The sequence below is a fragment of the Phaenicophaeus curvirostris genome, chromosome 14 (assembly GCF_032191515.1).
Source record: "Phaenicophaeus curvirostris isolate KB17595 chromosome 14, BPBGC_Pcur_1.0, whole genome shotgun sequence".
NCBI classification, from domain to species: domain Eukaryota; kingdom Metazoa; phylum Chordata; class Aves; order Cuculiformes; family Cuculidae; genus Phaenicophaeus; species Phaenicophaeus curvirostris.
Genome location: NC_091405.1, coordinates 18,235,543 through 18,254,995, shown reverse-complemented (window position 1 = coordinate 18,254,995; position 19,453 = coordinate 18,235,543). Strand labels below are relative to the sequence as shown.

The 19,453-nt window shown below is 40.8% G+C and overlaps 1 protein-coding gene across 2 annotated transcripts in view; it reads left to right on the top strand.

Moving 5' to 3' along the window:
* The window catches only part of NFAT5 (nuclear factor of activated T cells 5), a 64,872-nt gene that overhangs the window by 14,932 nt on the left and 30,487 nt on the right, over positions 1–19,453 (top strand). For both annotated transcript variants that reach the window (XM_069868725.1, XM_069868726.1), the window contains one exon: positions 9,869–9,994. In XM_069868725.1, coding sequence (XP_069724826.1) covers positions 9,869–9,994 — 126 coding nt within the window. Of the gene's footprint in view, positions 1–9,868; positions 9,995–19,453 lie in introns of those variants that run through there.

The window sequence follows — 19,453 nt, the reverse complement described above, 5'->3', positions numbered from 1 at the left end:
CAGTTGCTGCATTTTATCTGCTTTTATGTATGCTGAGGTAGGATCTTCCCTTCTTTCGCTGTATGAAACTTAAACCTGTCCTCAGGGCTGTTTGCCTCATTTTAACTGCTGCTGAGCAAGACTGTGGTAAGTCTACTGATGTTGCAAAGATGTTAGGAAATACAGAGACTACGATAATCTGTAATAAGTCATGAAGCCTCTTTTGACAGATACAGAACAAAAACTGGATTACTCTTCGTAAATATTGTCTGTTCTTTCCTTCTTCGCAATATTTTCTGTGACTTTCTCATACAAAATCTTTGTTGTACTTGAAGCAGAGCTGCCTCTGTCTGCAATTGTGGACGATGCTTGCTTCTGCGAGGAAGCATTTGGTTCTCTTGTGGAGACCTCAAAAAAGCCAACCAGCCAACCAAAAAAAGAAAGGAAAAAAAGCCCCAACCAACAAAAACCCCCAACAACAACGAAACCACAACACTGGAGTAGAAAGTACTCTAGTGGTCACGGATTCATCCGGCCTGTGCTGTATGTAGTCTGTTTCTGTTCTGCTTTTATGCACTGGCCTGTCTTCTCTCCAGTTGTCTTTCTCAGAGTCTCGAAGCTTCCTCTGTTGAGCTCCTTACTGAGTCCTCGTTATCCTGCTTTGGCGTCCTGTCTGTGCAGTCTGTGTTCCTCTGCACCGCGCCAGCCCTTATTGTGGAGCAGCAATCCTGCTGGCTGCACACAGTTGCTGTTTCAGTTGTGCAGAGGTATAGGTGTATAGGTGTGTAGCTGTAGTAAAGTTTCGTCTTGCGAACTTGGAGACAAAAAAGTGATGGACTGCCTACATTTTCACTGCACAATTTCCTCCCGTGGATGCTGGTGTTACTTCTCCCACTTTCCCAGTCCTCTGTGAGCTAAGCTGTTGCGGTGGAGTTGGTGGCATGCAGAAAACTCAACCACCAAACTATTGTGTTTATCATAGGCCCTGGATTTCTGGGTAGAGCAGAACTTCAAGTTAAACAAACAAGCCACAAGACCTTCTGGCAGATTCACAAGCCTAGAGTTTTCAGGTGTAGAGTGACATCTCTTACCCACAAAAGTTCTTGATAGATAGTCAGTTGTGTATATAGTTTTATTAAAACACAGCTGCCTTGGAGTTAGGGGTGACAGGCCCTTAGTTGATGTTTGGAACCTTGTTAAAAGAGATTTAACCCAAAACTGTATTAACATGAGCTGATGGGCATCACAGAACCTTTATACAGTACATCGAGTTTGTATGCTTAGCTAGGGATGTGGTGGAATAATGGACACTTGCTTTTTCCTTTATAGCATGTCTTTAATTTTCTGAGCTTATGTGGTCAGCTCTACTTTTCTCACCTTCCTCCTGTGTGCCAGAGGCTACTTGCAGGTTTGTGTATTTCTAATTGTTTTTTAATCTTAGCTCTGTATAAACAACTCTCTTTGCCTGTTTGCTTGCTTGTTTTTTTTTTTTTTTTTTTTTGATCAGCTTAAAGTACATCATTAGAAGAGATTTCTGCTTGGATGCTGACAGCTGATTAGAGGAGTACACCAAGGTTTTGTCTAATCTCTGGTGTGACTGTCATGTGCTGCAGCAAGGAAATGGCTTTGGAAGGAGCGGCCAAATCTGTACGGGTATTAAAACATGTTGAGGAGACTGGTATCAGTGGGGATCAAGTGGGCAGCCATTCAATGCAAGGAGCTTATTAAAAGACAAGGATTAACTTTGCTGTTTTTCATGAGGTCATAGAGTTGGTAAGGGATTTCCAGGATGTACCTGCCCCTAAAGCCAAAGAATGCCAGCTGCGAGTGGATAATGCCCTGTGTCTACCTCTACTGCAAACAATTTGGCTGGTTCTCATCGTTACCCATTTATTGATTGTGCTCTCCCAGGTGACTGCCTTTTGAGCAGGAAGGCTGTTGTTTCCTCCGAGTCCAGGGATGTGGATGAAAGGGATGCAGCTGAAGAAGCCCTCAGCGTTCGAGGGAAGTTGCAGGAGCAGATCACCGTGGTGGAGCAGGATGGGTGGGCTGGGAGAGAGCCGGGTCTGTGTTTCAATGAAATCCTCAAGGCTGGTCGTGGGGAACAACCGGGAGAAGTGGTATTGGCATAGGAGCTGCAGCCAGGTTAAGTGTTGTCTGACATTTTTATTGCTAAGAAGAAAGCCACGGCGAATAAAGGGATTTTCCACGTTTTGACCAGAAATTGATTTAGAGGCAATTACATGTAGTGGAAGGATGGCTTCAGCTAAAGGGAGAAGCAATACTTGTTTCCTGGGTTCCCTTTTTGTGTTCTTAACTACACGTCATCAAAAATAAACTTGAAATGAGGGGGAAACATTGGCATCTTAGCTGGTTATTCTACTGAATTTACATTGATTACTAAAACCAAATAAATAGGTGGGTGGGAATTACATGCCTAGAAAGCAGGAATGGCTACTTTACTGCATATTGTTTTCCCAGTTCTCCAGCAGGATCCTGTGGGCCTGTAGCAGTCTGGAGCAGATAACCTTTTCAGACAGTGTTGTCAGTCCCTTCCGTTAGTCATGGCATCATTTGCTAGTAGGTCACAGCAAAGTTCTCCATCAAGTTCATAACTTGGCTTCCATGTGTGGAAGGTTTGGGTGGCTTGGTTTTGCTTCTGGCACGAAACAGCAAGGCGTAAGGAAGTCATGAGTTATCTAAAGAGCATTTCATATTGTTTAAGGTGTTTGATGGCCCTGGCAAAATGAGGATGTCTGTATTCATGGTGGATGATCCTGCTGTTGCTTTAAACACTGGAAATCCAACCTTGGTATGCGCTGCTGTTTCTTTATCTTCTGTGCTCCCAGTGTCACCAGGTACTGAGTTACAAGAAGCAGCTGTCTAACCAGAAGGATCTCGGTTGAATTTGCTGCTAGGCTAAGAAAGCCTCGCAACATTTTGAGAAGGCCAGAAAGCTTCTTCTGTAACATTGTGCACCAGTCCTAGCGCAGCGTGAGTTCATGAGGCACTAAATTACTTACAGCCGCAGTTCTTAATCTGTGTAGCTGAAACTCCTGTGTGGGCACAACCAAAAAGTCATTCCAGATTCATTGAATGTGGGTAGTAGCAGGAAAGTCTTGCAAGGATGGAATACTGGATCCGTGTAAACTTGTTTTGCTGTGTTACAGCTGAACTGATTATTTGCAAGTATTCTCATTAGATGTTTTGGGGAAACTGCTTCTCTTTGCTCTTCCTGCCTTCTGTTGTCTTGAAGTGACAGCATCTCCATCTCCATTTGTGTTGATTGATGAAGACCTTTTACTTGAAAGTAGCTTCTGTTCTAACCATAGGAGGTTATCTGAAATGAGAAATCTCCCTTTTCCTTATGAGGGAGAGCGCTCTCCGTGGGAGAAAACGTACGCTTTGGAAGAAGCGGGGCTTGCTTTGGTCCCTGGCCAAAGCTGCAGTGACTTCTCACAGAACCTTACAGTTGTCTTAGCACTCCCAAACAGGAAGCAGTTGTGTGAAGCTGTGTTCGCTTTGCTTCCATAAGCTTAGCTGCTGTGTTCCTAAGAATAAAGTCTGAATAGAATCACAGTTTCCTCGTTAGTGAGGAGGAACCTGGTGTTCCTGGTCAGAAGGCATGGTGTGTTTCTGAGAACACCTTTGTTATTGTGATGATAGGAATGGTTTAAAAGTTTAAGTATATATATTTTTTAGTGGTGATGAGGGAAGGCTGGAGTCCTTCGATTTTGCTGTCAGCCCAGGTGCCTGTATATTAGCTTGATTCATCTGTACGTGGAAATCCAAAATCATCACTACGAAAGGGGGAGCTGTGCATGTGCGCTAAGGTGAGGTGAGTGGAATAGGAAGAGAAGAGCACTTAGAAATTTCAGTTTGCCATCACAAACCCTAGTCTCTGGCACCTCCACTGCAATATCATCAGATTAGCTTCACTCGCTGTTTCCTAAATTCTCGGAGCTATTTTGCCTGAACCATTCCAAGGTCGCTCCTCTCTGCCTCTGAAACAGAGCTCCTGTCAGTGGCTGCTGGGACTGATCGAGACACGTTGTCCCAGGGATGTATTTTTGTGCGTACTGATGGTGTTGTGTCCAGCCATTTCACAGATAGCTTTTGGTCGGTTCTTTTAATGTAAGATGAACTGATTTCAGTTGTGTGTAGCAGTTTCAGTGGGGTGAGCATGTCTTCTAGCAGTGTTGTAAATCCTTTTATCTTCAGGGTTTGTTAGCCTGGATGCTGATAGCCAGTGTACTGGGATGCTTATTGTTTGGCTCGGGTGCACTATTTTTGATGTGCTGCAATAGCAAGCAAGTCCAACGTCATATTCCTTGATTATTTTTCATTAATATTTCAATTCTGAATGTTCTGTGTGATTTCAAGCAGAACACCAGCAAAATATCGGTTCTCCCTAGATTTAAAATTCTGCGGTGTTGGATACTGAGCTGATGTTGATGCTGTTCTGGTCAGTACAGCCATGTGAAATACAGATTTCTGAATCATCAGTACAACTGGCAAGAAGATCAAAGTTCCAAGCAGCTGATCTCAGCTGAGAGATTATAGGGGTAGCATAATCGGATAAAAGGCAGTTGAAGAAATTTGACACTTAAAATACTTGTTGTAAATCTCTCTGTCCCCGTGTGTCCTTGATTTCAGTAGCACAATTTGCAAAGCCTGGGCTCACCTAGTTAGTCTAGTTGAGGTGTTTTGAGGGAACGTGGAGATTTGAGAAGTTTGTTGTAAATAGGATGTCTAATAAACTGGTTACATGCGTGCAGTTGAGGGTTTGTATGTGGAAATGAGCTTATATGACTCTTGGCTGTTCGTTACTATTTTGTGTGTTGATCTTATGTTTCGTAATAACGGGAATCACTGAATGTTTTCGGTTGGAAGGGACCTTAAAGATCATCCAGTTCCAACCCTCCCGCCACGTATGTTCCTCTCTTCCTAAATAAATAAATAAAATGTATTTCAGGGAGGTGTTTGGTATAAATTGAGCTACTTCTAGCAAAAAAAACCCATAAACTTGAGATCAACTAATGTATTTGCCAAGGGGGTTTGAAATCAGTGATAAGTTACAGGACACCTTGTGCTGTCAGCTGGCTGAAATGTGACAAAATTTGACATGGTGGTTGCTGAAAATGGGAATTCTGCCTGTGTATTTTTTTCTTGCTAATAAGGTAGAAATAAGTAGTGATGCTGAATTTTTATTTTTTTGCCTTCAGATGTAATACTGCATTTACATAACAGCTTTTTCTTTTTCTGTGGGCTTCTTCCACATGAATAAACATGAAATTATAGCAGAAAATTTAATATACTCAGTATTCATGTGCACGCATACGTGTGTAGGACGTGGGAGGGAGGTGAGCTGATCAATAGGGGAGGGAGCTTCAGCTGTTTAAATAAGATACACAACAAATATGGGCATGGAGCGAAACTGTGTCCTCTGGGGAAGCACTAATTTCCTTGGAACAGCTCTAATCTTTCTGGAATCTGTCAGTTTTTGCTTTAATGCTATTTATAGTGCAGCATATATAAACATTGGCCTGTGTTCAGGTGAAAACACAAAGTTTCATTTGAAGTCTGATTTGTGCAGAGCAGATTTGTTGCAGCAAGCGTTCTTAAAGGCACCCAAACAATTTCAGGTTCCTCAAAGAAGTATTGAATTGATCGCTCCTAGTAATCTGGTTTGTTGAGATGTGTTTCAGTCTATGACGCTGCATCTGTTGTGAAGAAAAGCCAGGATTGTTTTGGTTTTTTTTCTTAAAGTTTGGGTTTGATCCTTGACATCTGCCATGTATTCGTGGAATCCGAGAATTATTTTGATTGTAAGGGACCTTTAAGCTCATCCAGTCCAATCTCCTGCAGGGAGCAGAACAGCTTCAACCAGACCAGGTTGCTCCAAGCCCCGACCAACCTCATGCTGCTGGGAGACGAGGGAAGTTATGGGGAGCCATGAGAGCTGAAGGAGAGATGGACCTGGAGGAACTGGGTAGGCAGAGGAAGCATTGATGGTGGCAGGGGGTTCTTTAGCAATTGCTTGCTCCATCCTCTTGTGTTTACTGCTGCCAAGGCTGATGCCAGCTTGTTTTCCAAGTGTAGAGCTCATCTTCAGTTTTAGATGTGGTATTAGGATAAAACCAGCATATCCTATTTTAGACCATGTTTCAAGTAGTTTGGTCTTTTATCAATGAAGCATGAAATTAAAGATTTGCTCTTAATTGTCTTGTGATCTGTTGGGAATGTGCGTCAATTCTAATGCTAGCTTGTCCCTCCCTCTCTCTCTTTATCGTATTGTTATTCACGAAGATTATAATCATGCTTGTTGTGAATTACTGCTAAAATTATGTATTCCCTGAGAAAAAAAGGATGTTGTGGGAGTTTTGGATGTGAGCATCCCTTTAAAGCAGCAAAGTTGAAGGAACCTTTGTCACGTTTGAGAGTTAAAAATAAATTACTGAAGCAGAAAAGAAAAAAAAAAGCCAACAACCAACCTGAAGAGAAAAACTTGTACTAATAAATTAGCTTTTGGAAATCTTTTGGAAATGAGGTTTTGTAATCAACACCAAATATTTTGAGTCATGATGGAAATGTAACGATGAACGACTTTCTCCTCAAAGAGAATTTCTTGAGAGACAACAGAAAGGAATGAAAATGTGTCACAGAATCATTAAGGTTGGAAAAGGCCTTGAAATCAAGTCCAACAATCAGCCCCACACCACTGTGCCTCCTAAACCACGTCCCAAAGTGCCAAGGCTGTAAGCTTTCTGAACACCTCCAGGGATGGGGCCTCCACCACTTCCCTGGCAGCCAGTGGCGATGCTTCACGCTTCTTTCAGTAAAGAAATTTTTCCTAATATCCAATCTAAACCTCCTTTGGCACAACTTGAGGCCTTTTCCTCTCATCCCATCGCTCGTCACTTGGGAGAAGAGACCACCACCTGCCCCATTACAGCCTCCTCTCAGGGAGGTGCAGAGAGCAATGAGTTCTCCCCTCGGCTTCCTCCAGATGCAACAGCTCCAGGTCCCTCAGCTGCTCCTCATAAGACCTGTGCAGCCAGCAAGCCTCCGTCGCATTGCCCTCCCGGAGCTTCTCCCTGCTCTGGCTTAAATGGAGAAGAATATTCAGCATGATCGGAGGTGCTTATCAAGCGACTGCAGCAGCTTCAAATATTGTTTCTACTGCTGTCGTGGCATCAGCCTGTCCAGCGCTGCACAGGGCACTGTGGGAGATTCTTAGGTGCCTTCGTTGGAAGAATTTGTTGCAGGGTGCACTTTCAAGTAAAATAACTTTGTTAATGAAGCTGAGTGGGCGTAATTGTCCATGCAAGAGGTTGAGGTGGCTACAGTGCTGCTGGAAGTGCTGAACATCTGCCTGTGGCTGGGTTTTTGATCCAGATGAGCTTGGATTTCACTGACCTCCTGTAGGGAGCCGTGCTAGTGTCTCTGAAATGAAAGTTCGTGCTTATTTACAGGAGATTGCTGTCTGGAGCCGTTGTACAAAGTGCTGGCTGCGGGGGCAATGATGTGTTGAGTAGGGAAGTGCCCTCTCACATAGGAACTATATTTCTTTTTGACTGGTATTTGTGGTTTTTTTCATTGTTGGGACCAACTCTGAGCATTTCATTCTTCAGTCTCTTGAAATCAGATACTCAACTTGAAGAAGAGTTGTAATTCAGGAGAAAATAGACCCACATTTTGTGGTTTCCAAATGCCACGTGTTATGTGGGGAATTTCTTGATGTATTGATAGCTACGCCGGCGGCCAGGATTCTAGGAGCCGTTCAATGTGGAAATGAGTAAACGTTTTCTCTGAAAACTGCCGGGGATTCTGTGGTTCAGAGAAGCTTTCTCAGAATGCAGCGTGACAAATATCTATAAAATACGCAGTGCTGGCTGCATTTCTCTGCTCTTGGAGCATGGGGTGGCTTGGGAGCATGAATTACACTGGCTTGTGTTTAGGAAAGTGTAGACACGTTCCATTCTTTCATATGGCTTCCCCGGTTTTCTGTGCGAGGACTGACTTCACAGCTTAGGAAAGAGAGGAGAACTGACACTGAAAATCCCCAACAGAATCATAGAATGATTTGGATTGGAAGGGACCTTAAAGATCATCCAGTTCCACGCCCCAATGCCGCAGCAGTCAGATAAGTGCCTTAACAGGGTTCTTGCTTTAAATCTTCCATGTATTAAAGCAGATTTTGATTTACAGTGGCACTCGGTGATAAATTGTGTTGTCCTTACAGTGCCAGACTGGAACCTGCCTGGCAGTGACTGGCACTTTTTCAGTTTAAAACCATTCCCCCTCGTTCTATGCCTGCACTCCCTGATCAAGAGCCCCTCCCTGGCTTTCCTAGAGCCCCTTCCAGCCCTGGAAGCTGCTCTGAGGTCTCCCCGGAGCCTTCTCCAGGCTGAACAACCCCAACTCTCTCAGCCTGGCCTCATAGGTCACACCACACCTCAGGTCACAGCCAGTGCTAGTAGCAGCTTGTGATTTGGTGCATGACAGCGCAAGTAGTGTCCTATAAAAAAGGCCTTAACATTTTCTTGGACTCCTTTTGTGACAGTGGTGGGAATATTTGCACTCTTACCCAATACAGTAACTGTTCTGGTTTATGGCATAAGCAGCGTTTGGTCTGTGTTGTGTTATTAATACAATTATATACTGCTGGGTGTGGGTATAACTGTGCATTTGTTTTGGGTATGTGTCATTTTTTACAGAGCCTAATGCAGGTAAAGCTTTTTAATTAACGACTTTGTGGGTTTTCTTGTTTTTACAGAATTGCCGCGCAAATATATTTTACTTTAGGATCAATTGAGTATAATTCTTACTTCATAGGGGAAAAAAACTTAAAAAATGCGCATTGTTCTCCATATCTGTCTCAGGCACCTAAACAGTACATACTAGGAATTTAATAAAGTCTTGTGATATGGAATTGTTGATTCTGTGTGTATCTGTTCATCTGGGTTATTTCCATCTCCAGTGTGGGCATTTGTAACGGTGCATCTTTGGTGTATCCCCTTGAAGAGGTGTGCGTACAGCTGTGTGCTCATGCCTGAGCGGGGCTGTGCTTGTCTCAGAGGAACTCGGTGATGCGTTCTCAGTCTCTCTTGCAAACTAAATGCTGAAGTAGCCATAGGCAGTGACTTGCTTTGAGCCATCGGCACAGAGAAGCAGGTTGAATGTGAGACTGTTGCCTGCACTTTTTGTCTTGGCTGCAGAAGCGCTGTCAGGTGAGCTGTGTGGTTGCCGTAGCTGTTCCACAATACAGAAGGCATAAAATAAATCCTTGGAGGTTATACCGCTGCACGGATCGGCCACAGCGATGTCAAAGAGCTCTCTGTGTCAGATGGACTGGTGTGAGCTGTTTTATTAGTGGTGACTGCTTTCTTTGGAGCATCTTCAGGAGTTTGAGGCAAAAAAAGCTGCAGGTAAAAGGAAGTAAGGGATCTTACATAACAAGAATTAGCGCTTTTGGGACGACTTGATAGGATATTCTGGATGGCGGTACTAAATTAGCCTTTCTCTTTGGAAGTCAGTTGCACAGTTTGAATTCTGAGAACAGGTTCGTCTTTGATTCTCGTGTGGTTCTGCCCCTTTGTTCTCAATGAGTGCCATTTCCGTGGACGCTCATGAATTATTTCTTTGTTTGAACAAATTTGTGTCCTTTTGTTTCAGTCTTCAGAATGCGTATCTCAGCGTTTTTGTAGCTGGTTTGTTTTCTGAAATAACTTTATTCCATGATGTTAAGATCGCCAAGTGCTTGATGTAACTTCTCAAAACGTTCTGAAAAGGTTGGATTAGTGTTTCTATCTCTTAGGCAGAAACATTCCTTTTTTATTACAGAACATGAGTACATTTTTGATTAAATCCTTTTTGTCTTCAACAGAATCTGTCTATGACCTTCTCCCAAAGGAGCTGCAGTTGCCACCTTCCAGAGAAACATCTGTAGCATCCATGAGCCAAACAAGCGGTGGCGAGGCAGGTTCGCCGCCTCCAGCTGTAGTTGCTGCTGGTAAGCATTCCCATTTATTCAGTTGCTTTGTTAAGGTTTGTAATGTTCTGGCCAACATGAACAGTGCTGGCAAAGTTTTGATTGTAAAATAGAGCTTGTGGAGAAGTAACAGAGTTCATTCTAGGAGAATATAGATAAAACAAATTAAACTGTGTGATCTAAACGATAAAGTATTCGATGTTAATGATTGCTGCATTTCATATATATCTTCATAAGAAATATGTTATCTGGTTTGCTAGTCTGTTATTAGGCAAAGACTTCTTAACTCCTAGAATGCACTCTGCCTTCAGAGGTCATAAATACTGATTTGGAACAATGCTGACCAGCTGTAAAACAGCGAATTCTAGCTAAGATTAAAAATGAAATAGGAGGTAACAGTTCGGGCCATGAAGCTTTTACCAAACTGTTAGGAGAAAGAAAAGTTATGTTTTCCTTGAAGAGGCCTGAAAAAGCTTAGCATTTAAACTCCATGCACACATAGCTCTCTATTGTAATGTTTTACAAAATTCTCAGATACATGAGAATATAATGTATTTCAGGATCACACTTTCATAAGCAGATAAGTTGAATTTTTTCTAGTTGACAGCACATCAAAATGAGGCATGACCTTTTTATCTTCATCTTTATCTTACTCTTAGTCATGTTTTACACTTTAGTCTAAAGACCCTGCCACTGATCCTCACTGAACATAAAAAGTGAGGATCTAAGGGCAAAGTTCTGATTTGTGAGGTTAGCCTTAGTGCTGGCTTGCATCTGGAATTCTTATCAGTAACTTGTATATATCAGTAAACATCTGCACAGTGAGGAAAGAAGGGAGAATGATCATGCTCATGATTGATGCATCTTTCTTCATTGAATAAGTTTTTTTTTATAATTTGAAACCCATTTCTCACAAGGTCATGTTTCACTTTCCAAATTGGCCTTAAATTGTTGCTTAAGAAAAAACTGTCTATATATATGGTGAGGGTTCAGATAGCTGCATTATTCTTTTTTCTGTCTATGAGTTCATGTGCATTAAATGTTTGTGTGAGAATGTTTCCCAGATTTGCATGGTTCAGGAATCTTGATCAGAAACTGAAGTGATTGTAGACTTGTCAGAGAAACTTTACAGCACTGCTCACCATTCATGTTTTGCCAGACCTCTTCTGAGAGAACCTGTGGATTTAACTGTGCACAGTGGAACTTCAGACATTGAAAGAATTTGATGGTTTTATTTATTACATTGAAAGGATTTGATATTTTTATATCACTTAAAAATAATTTGGGCATATGTTTCTAAAATCATGATAGTTTATGATCAGTTTGGTTTAAAGACATAGCAGCAGCCGAATCCTATAGAAACATTTATCCTAAAACCAAGCGAACAAAAAAAAAAAAAATCCCACAAGCCCTGTTACACTCTAAATCCACAGACAGACATGAACTGCTAATTAATTCTGTACTTAACAGAAAAGAGTTAAAAACCTGAATGGAACTAAATGTCTATTACCTGCAGGTATTTGGTCTCTGCTAACTGCCAGTCCAGTTCTTTTTAAAAAACCTCAGAATACCTGAGTTGTTTGGTTAAACTGCAGCACAATTTTCTTGAATAAAAAACTTAACAACTCAATACTATTTTTTATTAACACTGAAAGGGGGCTTAGTTGACTCGTTCAGTTGAGCACACTTGTCAGTGTCAGGGATAGTGTGGTTTCACAAAGTCTTGAAGCTGGTAGCACTGCTGCGAGAAGAGCTTTTCCTGTGCATGCTGCAGAGTGTGTTGGATCGAGGCCCTGCTCCAGGTCCGAGTTGTCCGGATGGGTTCACCGCAGGTCTGCTTTTGGTGGCACAAGGAAAGGAGTAACGCGGTGAGGAAGGAGCAGTCAGAAGAGGTGGAGCCAGCTTCTCTCAATGGCTGTCACAGTTTGTGCTGGTTTAAATTGTTTACTGAGCTGTGGCTTTGGAGACCTTCCATCAGTGTTGTGACGAGACAGTTTAGCTTCTACGTGCCATTAAAATTGGGATCAGAAGTATTAAAGCACAAGCAACTACAGTTCTCCAAGTTGTTAAACGTTGTCTTTAAAAAGCCTGACCAACCAAATAGAAACCCTCAGCCAGAGCAAAGCTTGGTTTTGTTTTCATTGCCTAAGTCACTTTCCCCTGCAGTGAGGGCAAGAACAATGGAATCTTGGTCTTTTATAAACACTTAATTGTGATGACCGGGACCGTTCAACAGTGAGCTGTGCTGTGTGGACACGGAAGGAGGGATGAGCCCCAGCCCAAAGCCATGAATGTAACTGATGCTGTTACGTGGGAGGGAGTCCATAGCTCCATAAGCATCGTGGAAGGCTCAACCTCAGCATTTCGACCAGTGAATAATATCATATAGTTTTAGTGTAACATGCTAGTGGGCGTTTTGAGGGTTTTTTTTGTTGTTGTTTTGTCCTGTCCACAGCCTTGAAAGAAAATGCATGCATCTTAGATAAATGTTTGCCTGCAAAACAGGGCCATAGGCTGTGATCCAAAACTAGTGAGAGAGAGTAGAAAGCCGAATAGAGCAGTCCCTGTTCCTCCCTCTGATGTTGGGAGGTAAGATACACATATAAAAATATATATAAGATATATTATAACCCAAGGATGGACAGATGGTTGGGTATTTTTGGTAAGTTTTTTTACTTTAAAGCTGAGGTATTAAGAACAGAGGAAGGAGCATCGGGTGTATCATATTTTACTATTTTCTTTAATTGCTTTATTATTACTATAATGCTTTGAAAAGTTGCTGCTACATTTTCGAGCCCTGCTGCCCCGTCTCTTGTAGTAATGGGAAGTCGGGCTGGGCTGGGCTCCGATTGCTCAATAGGAAAATAAGAGGAAAATGAGCCTGGGCTTTGTGCATGTCTGTGTGCTTGTACAGGAAAACATAAATGTATATTTTACATTTATATTTGAAGACCAAGGTTGACTGTTGATTTGCACATATCAAGTCCTTAATTGCAGGCTATAGGTATGTTTTTGCGGAGCTGACACTGTATAGATAATAGGATGAGAGGGGAAATATTGCTTTGGCAGCCTTGTGTTCCTGTGTCTGAAATAATAGAATAGGATCATAGAATAGTTTAGGTTGGAAGGGACCTTAAAGATCATCTGCTTATCTATTCCTTTTAAAAAATTTGATGTCAGCTTTTACTTGTTCTAAAACCTCGCTTTTTTTGGGAAATGATAGTTCAGTCTCCGTTTACTCTTGTCTTTAAAAGGAAAGGCTGATTTGAAATGCTGCTAGCAACACTGTAGGTAGAAGTCGATTCCAGATATCATTACTCTCAGCAATGAGTGGATTTCATTACAGGGAATGATCTGAAGCGGTGAGACCTTTTTACTACTCCTGTAGTAGTTAACACAATTTGTTCTCTGCATCCCAAAACACTGAGGAAGGTGTTGTCTGGCTGAGATTTAACTTACTTGAGGCTTTGGTGTCAATCACACTGCTGTGGGGTTTTATTCCATATTAATCACATTATAGGTCGAATATTTATTGCTGCAGTTAACATCTCTGGGTTTTTTTTGAGGAACAGGACGGGCTGTTTTTAGCAGCAATCACCTTGCAGGGGCAGACTTCTAGTTCTTCCATTCGGAAATCTGTTTTGTGATTTACAGAACAGTTCTAAGAATATTAAAATGGAATGTTGCTGATTGGATTTTCATTAATTTGTTAATAAATGTGTATCTCGTATTCATTAATCCAGCCAAAAGAGATATTACCCACTCTCTGAATATCAAACAGACAAGTATAATTTAACAGAACTCTAGGATTTTCAGCTGCAACATTCCCAACCTAATCTGCTGTCTCAGGCTTCTAACTCTGTTATTCTTCTGGAAAGTAGAAGGGAGGAAAGGGATCTGTTTTGTACTGCTAGAAACTGTTCTCTGTGCTTGCTATTTCAAATACAAGTGTCATTGTTCAGGGGACAGGAACAGGAGGAATTTGCCTGGTGCGGTACCATAAACACATTAAATATGAATCATCTTCTAGGCTCTTGAAATGCATGAGGGTGTCATGCTGAGAAATGTCATTGTAAGCTCTGCCTGGAGATTTCTCGTATGAAATAAATGTGCCTGAAGCTTCAATAATGCCTTCTACGTGGTATTTTTAAGCTCTGGTTGCCAGGAGGGATGCTTGATTCTTTTCATTCAGTTCTTAAAGGTTGAATGTTTTTTTCATGTTGATCAAGAAACATTGAACAAGTGCTTCATGCCTAAAAACCACACTGCTAATTTAAGTCCATTCTCAAAGGTGTATTTCTAGGTGGTGTGTGAACACCTTATTCTTGTCTCTTGGGAATGATTCAGGATTATTTTCAACCATGCACTTAACCAAGGGTTGCATTTTCATCTTTTATCTCCAGTAACAGAAATACTCAAACCTTCTGAACCCTAGTGAAGAAAACTGTTCCACAATCTCACCTCCCTGCTTATCATCCACTCTTTCTTTTCGTAGCAGATCTTCGAATGGGATTCTTTTAGCTTGGTCAAGATCTTTTAAGTTGCTCTCCCTTTTCCACAGAAGCGAATGTATCTCTTTCCATAGTTTTTGTACTTCTCCCCAGGATGGTATTTCCTGCATCGTTTCCAATTCTTATCTCAGACTGAATTCTCCATAGAGCAGTGTTCTTGCTGTAACAAAAGAGAAACAGATTTTTATACCTCTGAAATGCTTTTACTGAACTCGTTTTTGTATTCTTTATATTTGGATACAATTAATCTGTGATGTATTGAGTTTGTATCCTGGGAAAATATTTGGTAAATGATAAAAAAGTTTTACTTTTTTGTGATCATGGCAATTTTTTACTCCTTTTTAATTAAAGGGATGAACTACTTGTCCCAGATAGGAGTAATTGGCTTTTTAGACCAGAGTTGTTACTGCAATACTTGCTATAAGCAGCTTTGGCCATTTTAATTATGAAAACAAAGCTTTGCTTCTTGATTACTACTGTAGAGAAATGGATAAAATATTTGAATCATCTGTGTGGTAGAGCCTGTGTGCTAAGGGATGCGGGTCTTGTTTTCCACAGGCTATTTCATCATTCTCAAACTAAAGATTCTAAGAAGGCTTCAAAATGGAGATATGAGGTGTTCTTGGTTTCTTTTTTCCCTTCTCTGAGTAGCTGGAGTTAAGCTTCTTGATTTTATTTTTAGTGAGAATATTTTGTCAATTTATTGTCCTTCCTGCTGTCATTAGTCAGTTTTTCCTGTTGATCTAGAAATAATTACCAGAAATTTCAAAGAGGGATGTCAGGTCTGCTATGAATTCTGTTGTCCTGGGCTTATAATTCCATATTGTAAACAAATTATCAGAAAAAAAAAAAATTCTTCTTTGTAGTTCATCTCCAATGCCCATCAAAACTTCCATTTCTTTGTAAGCTTTTCCCTTCCCCTTCCCACCACCCTCCCAGTTGGAAATGCCTTCCTGTCATTTCGCAGGAGGAAGCCTTCCAGGGATTCCTGTCCGCAGCGTGCTTGTTTCGGTCGTATGTCAAATACTTCTTTCTTATGGAATTCATTTAAACCAGATCCTAACGCTCTTAAAAGATGCATTTTCCTGATGCTGTGTATAGCACAGCGTCCTGGCCACTCTGCTTCGTTAGCACTAACGGATCTGTGAGCAGGTTAAAGTATTACTCCTAGCAAAACCTGTGACTGATGGAGCTATGGGAGAGCCGTGCATTCGTCTGGAAGAAGCCAGGTCATGATCCATACAGCTCAGGGGTGGCAGAGAGATTCTGTCCTCCTTCTGAGCTGTCTGCTGGTGGGAAGTCATCTCTGGGACACTTGAAAGGCAAAGATTTCTCTTACTGTTACCATTCTATGGGGACTTCTAAGACAATGTGTTGGGTGTAAATTCATTTAAAATAGGGTAGTTGTGTAGGATTGTGTGTGTTAAGTGCATAGCCGCTCCTCTACCTGGAGCACAGCTTCCTTATAATTACCCCTAACGGATTATACAGATGCACTCTAGCTCATATCTTTTTTTCTAAACTAAGTTTATTTTCAGTCTTCCTGAATCCCATATTGTCAGTAACCTCAGTTTTCCAGAACTGCTCAATTGAACACAAACTTTTTTATCATTCCGAAAAAGAATTTTTTATGGCAAATTCTTGCATGGCTCCCATTCTCAAGCCTTTCTGATGTAAGAATTACTCTGTGACAATAGATTTCCCTGTTCTTTAATGAATAATGAAGATCCAAGCCAGCAAAGGGCAAAAAAAGAACAGTTTTGTGGTACTCTTTTTTTTGGGGCATCTTCTTCCAGTAGCAGCATTGGAGACTTTGTGAAGGCCAGGAGGAGTTCTTAAAAGAAAGCAACCATGTAGTTAAGGAATAAGAGAACAACTTTCTTCTATTGGAGTGTTCTGTCTTATCCTCGTCACTCTTCTAGGGTAGCGAACTCTGGAGCTGAAGAGATGACAGGAGGAGCTTGAGGCGAGCAGCTGAGGGTCCTAGAGTTCTGACTTGCTTGTACGCAGGCTGTTATCGCTGCGAGCAGGGAGGATCTAAGATACATGGAATTGGTGTGTGTGAGCCACTAACAAAAATTGTACTTAGATACCTAAACTTGAGTATTAATTTAACAACGGATATCATTTATAACAAAACCCGATTGATTGATGTATTTACCCAAAGTATAATACACTGCTTGGTTCAGCATGTGAATGTAAGGGGAATTTACACTGTTGGGCTTAATGTAAATTAAATTAACCTACCTATCTTGAATCTGAGTGTTTTTAATAACTGGTGAATTGGATTGCTTTATTATATTTGCTGGGATGCTAGTTTTCTTCTCTATTAATACACTTAACTTGCATTCTAGCTTCGCCATTCAGAGACAGGCATCGAGTGGTGGGTTGTGTGACAGTGTCTGTCAATAGTGAAGACAAATAGTGCCAGAGACACTTAACCCATCCAATCTCACCCAGGGTATAGGTCGGTCTTGTTTTCAGACTTCTTCATAAGTCTCTTTTCTTTCTTTCTTTTTTTCTTTTTTTTTTTCCTTTTTTTTTTTGTTTTGTTGTTTTATTTCTAAATAGTGAATTGATACTGATTTGAAACTAAACTTTTTGGAAAAGTTTTTGACATGACATCAGTAATAACAAGAAGAAGAAAAGTAGAAACCCAGGTTTGGCATGTGAGGTGTTGAAAGCAGGTTTGCAGCCACTTTGTAAGTTCTGTTATTTACCTTTTAAAACCTTTGGCAACATGAGGATTGATGCTGGAAATTTTGCACATAGTATCCTGGTTTTGTTCTGAAATTGTTCTTCTGTGTCCAGTGGTTGAAATAAACCAATTAACATATGAAAGTCTTATCAAGAACATGACTTATTAGGTAAATGAATAAATTTAGTGAACAAATATGCTTCAGAAATTGAGCTTATACACCACCTAAACCTTGCCTTGTGCAGTGAGTCTTAATTTGTGACCTTTAATTGTTTTCTGAACATAGCATCATGGGTTGCATGGGGGGCAGGTTAACTTCTGTGAAAAAAGCAAGTTTTTGTATGACTTTCTGCAAATCCTGGCTGGTCACAGGTAGCTGAAAAACTTGTAAAACCAAAATTATCTCCAATTTATTTGTGTTTGCAATCTTAAACTTTCCAGTCTGGAAATGGTTTGTTTTGCACTCCAACTGCAATTTAAAACAAAAGTCATCAGGACACTGTTTGTTTCTTCTCGAGAACTTGGTAATCCTTGTTGTATTTAAAGGTCTCTTTGGAAAGAATGGACAAGGATTTCAGGATTGGCTCTGTGTATTATCTAAAGACAAGACTCCCTCAATGCCAAGTAGTGGGTTTTTTTCTCTCCGTTCTCCTGCCTTTCAGACCATTTTTAAGAGGCTGAATCCCTTGTTTGACGTCACAAGAAAATAGGCTATAGAAATATATGTCATTGCCTTAGTTGCTAACTTGGGAGACAATGAGTTTTCTTTGTACAATGCTTTATGCTATTGAAAAAGGAAAGACTGCACTGATTTGCTCACGGGGATGCTCTTTGCTTTGTGTTCCCTTAGTCTCTGATCTATATTAGCCAGTTTTTTTTAGCAGCATGCATTTGTGCCACGTGTGTTGCATCCCTCCTTCTACTCCCTACATCTTGGCTGCTTCTTGTGTTCAGAAAGCACCTGAATTTTTCAGTCTCTTGGTTGTGAATGTAATTCTGTTCACTGCCTGAAAGGGAGGGAAATGCTTGGGGATGATAGGCATCTGTTGGAGCTAAAGCCTTCCAATTCCAGAGCCCTGCGTTAATTTGAGAATATATAAGGCTAAATGTACGTAGTTATGGTTTTGTTAAAGTCTTTGTCATGGACGGGCAAAACCAAGATGTATGTACACTGCACTGTACTGTGCATGACAGTCTGTTTGAGCTGTTAAAAGAAGAATTGATTTTAAAGGGGGTAAATACTGCTGTTCAGTAACCCGGCTCTACAGCATCTCTGCTGTGCGCTCCACGTATCCTGTTTGCACACACTTGCGTGCAGTTTATCTGCTGTGTGCATGCTGCACTTTGCTGTTTCTGACTGTCTGAGTGCATAAACGATGAATGGAAACTAATTCTGTTTTAACAAAAAGCAAAGTAAACATGCCAAATAGCAACGATCCTTCTCAACTCAAAGTGGCTGCAAATCAGCTCCTAAATATTGTCACTGAAATTAATATCTAGAGTTAATAGTTCTTGCCAATCCTATAAATGTTTTTGAGAAAAGCATTGCATTAATGCATGATATAGAAAGGATAAATTTGCCTTTAAATTGGAATGCAGTTCGAAGTGACTGAATTCTCCAGTTTCAGCCACTATATTTGCCAAAGAACAAACTGGGAAATGGAACTGGTATCATTCATCTGCTCCTGGTGCACTGGAGGTTTGGGGAAGGGACTTGCCATGAAGATCAAAGCAGAATAGTTTATTGATAAACTGTAGTGACCACTAAATTTAACATTCAGAAGTAGTGTAGGGTTACTTTTAAGTTCATTCAGCGCAGACAAGCTGTAAGAAACAACAATGGTTTAAAAATTATCATCAGTCATCAATAAGCACAAGTGGGCTGATTTATAGGATTGTTTGCTAAGTCTTGCTGTTAGATAGATATAACATGGCCAAACATACTTTACTCTGTTACTTTTAAACAGCTTAAACTGGATAAAGTAGCTCAACTGTCTCTAAACCTTTTAGTCTCGAGAGAGTAATATAATATTTGGAATTTTAAAACAATCAAAAAAATAAAAGGGAAAACATTGTGTTTCTCTTAATAATAGCTGTTACCGCTACACCACTAATAACTAGCTGAACAAACATTGTATGACTATGTATATTTATTATCTATATTTATTATGTACAATTTGTTTCCAAACTAGATTATTTCTGTGGTTCTGGTTTATGGTGTAAGGTGTAGTCAGCAGTGCAGAAATACAGAAACTAGCGTCAACCCCCTAG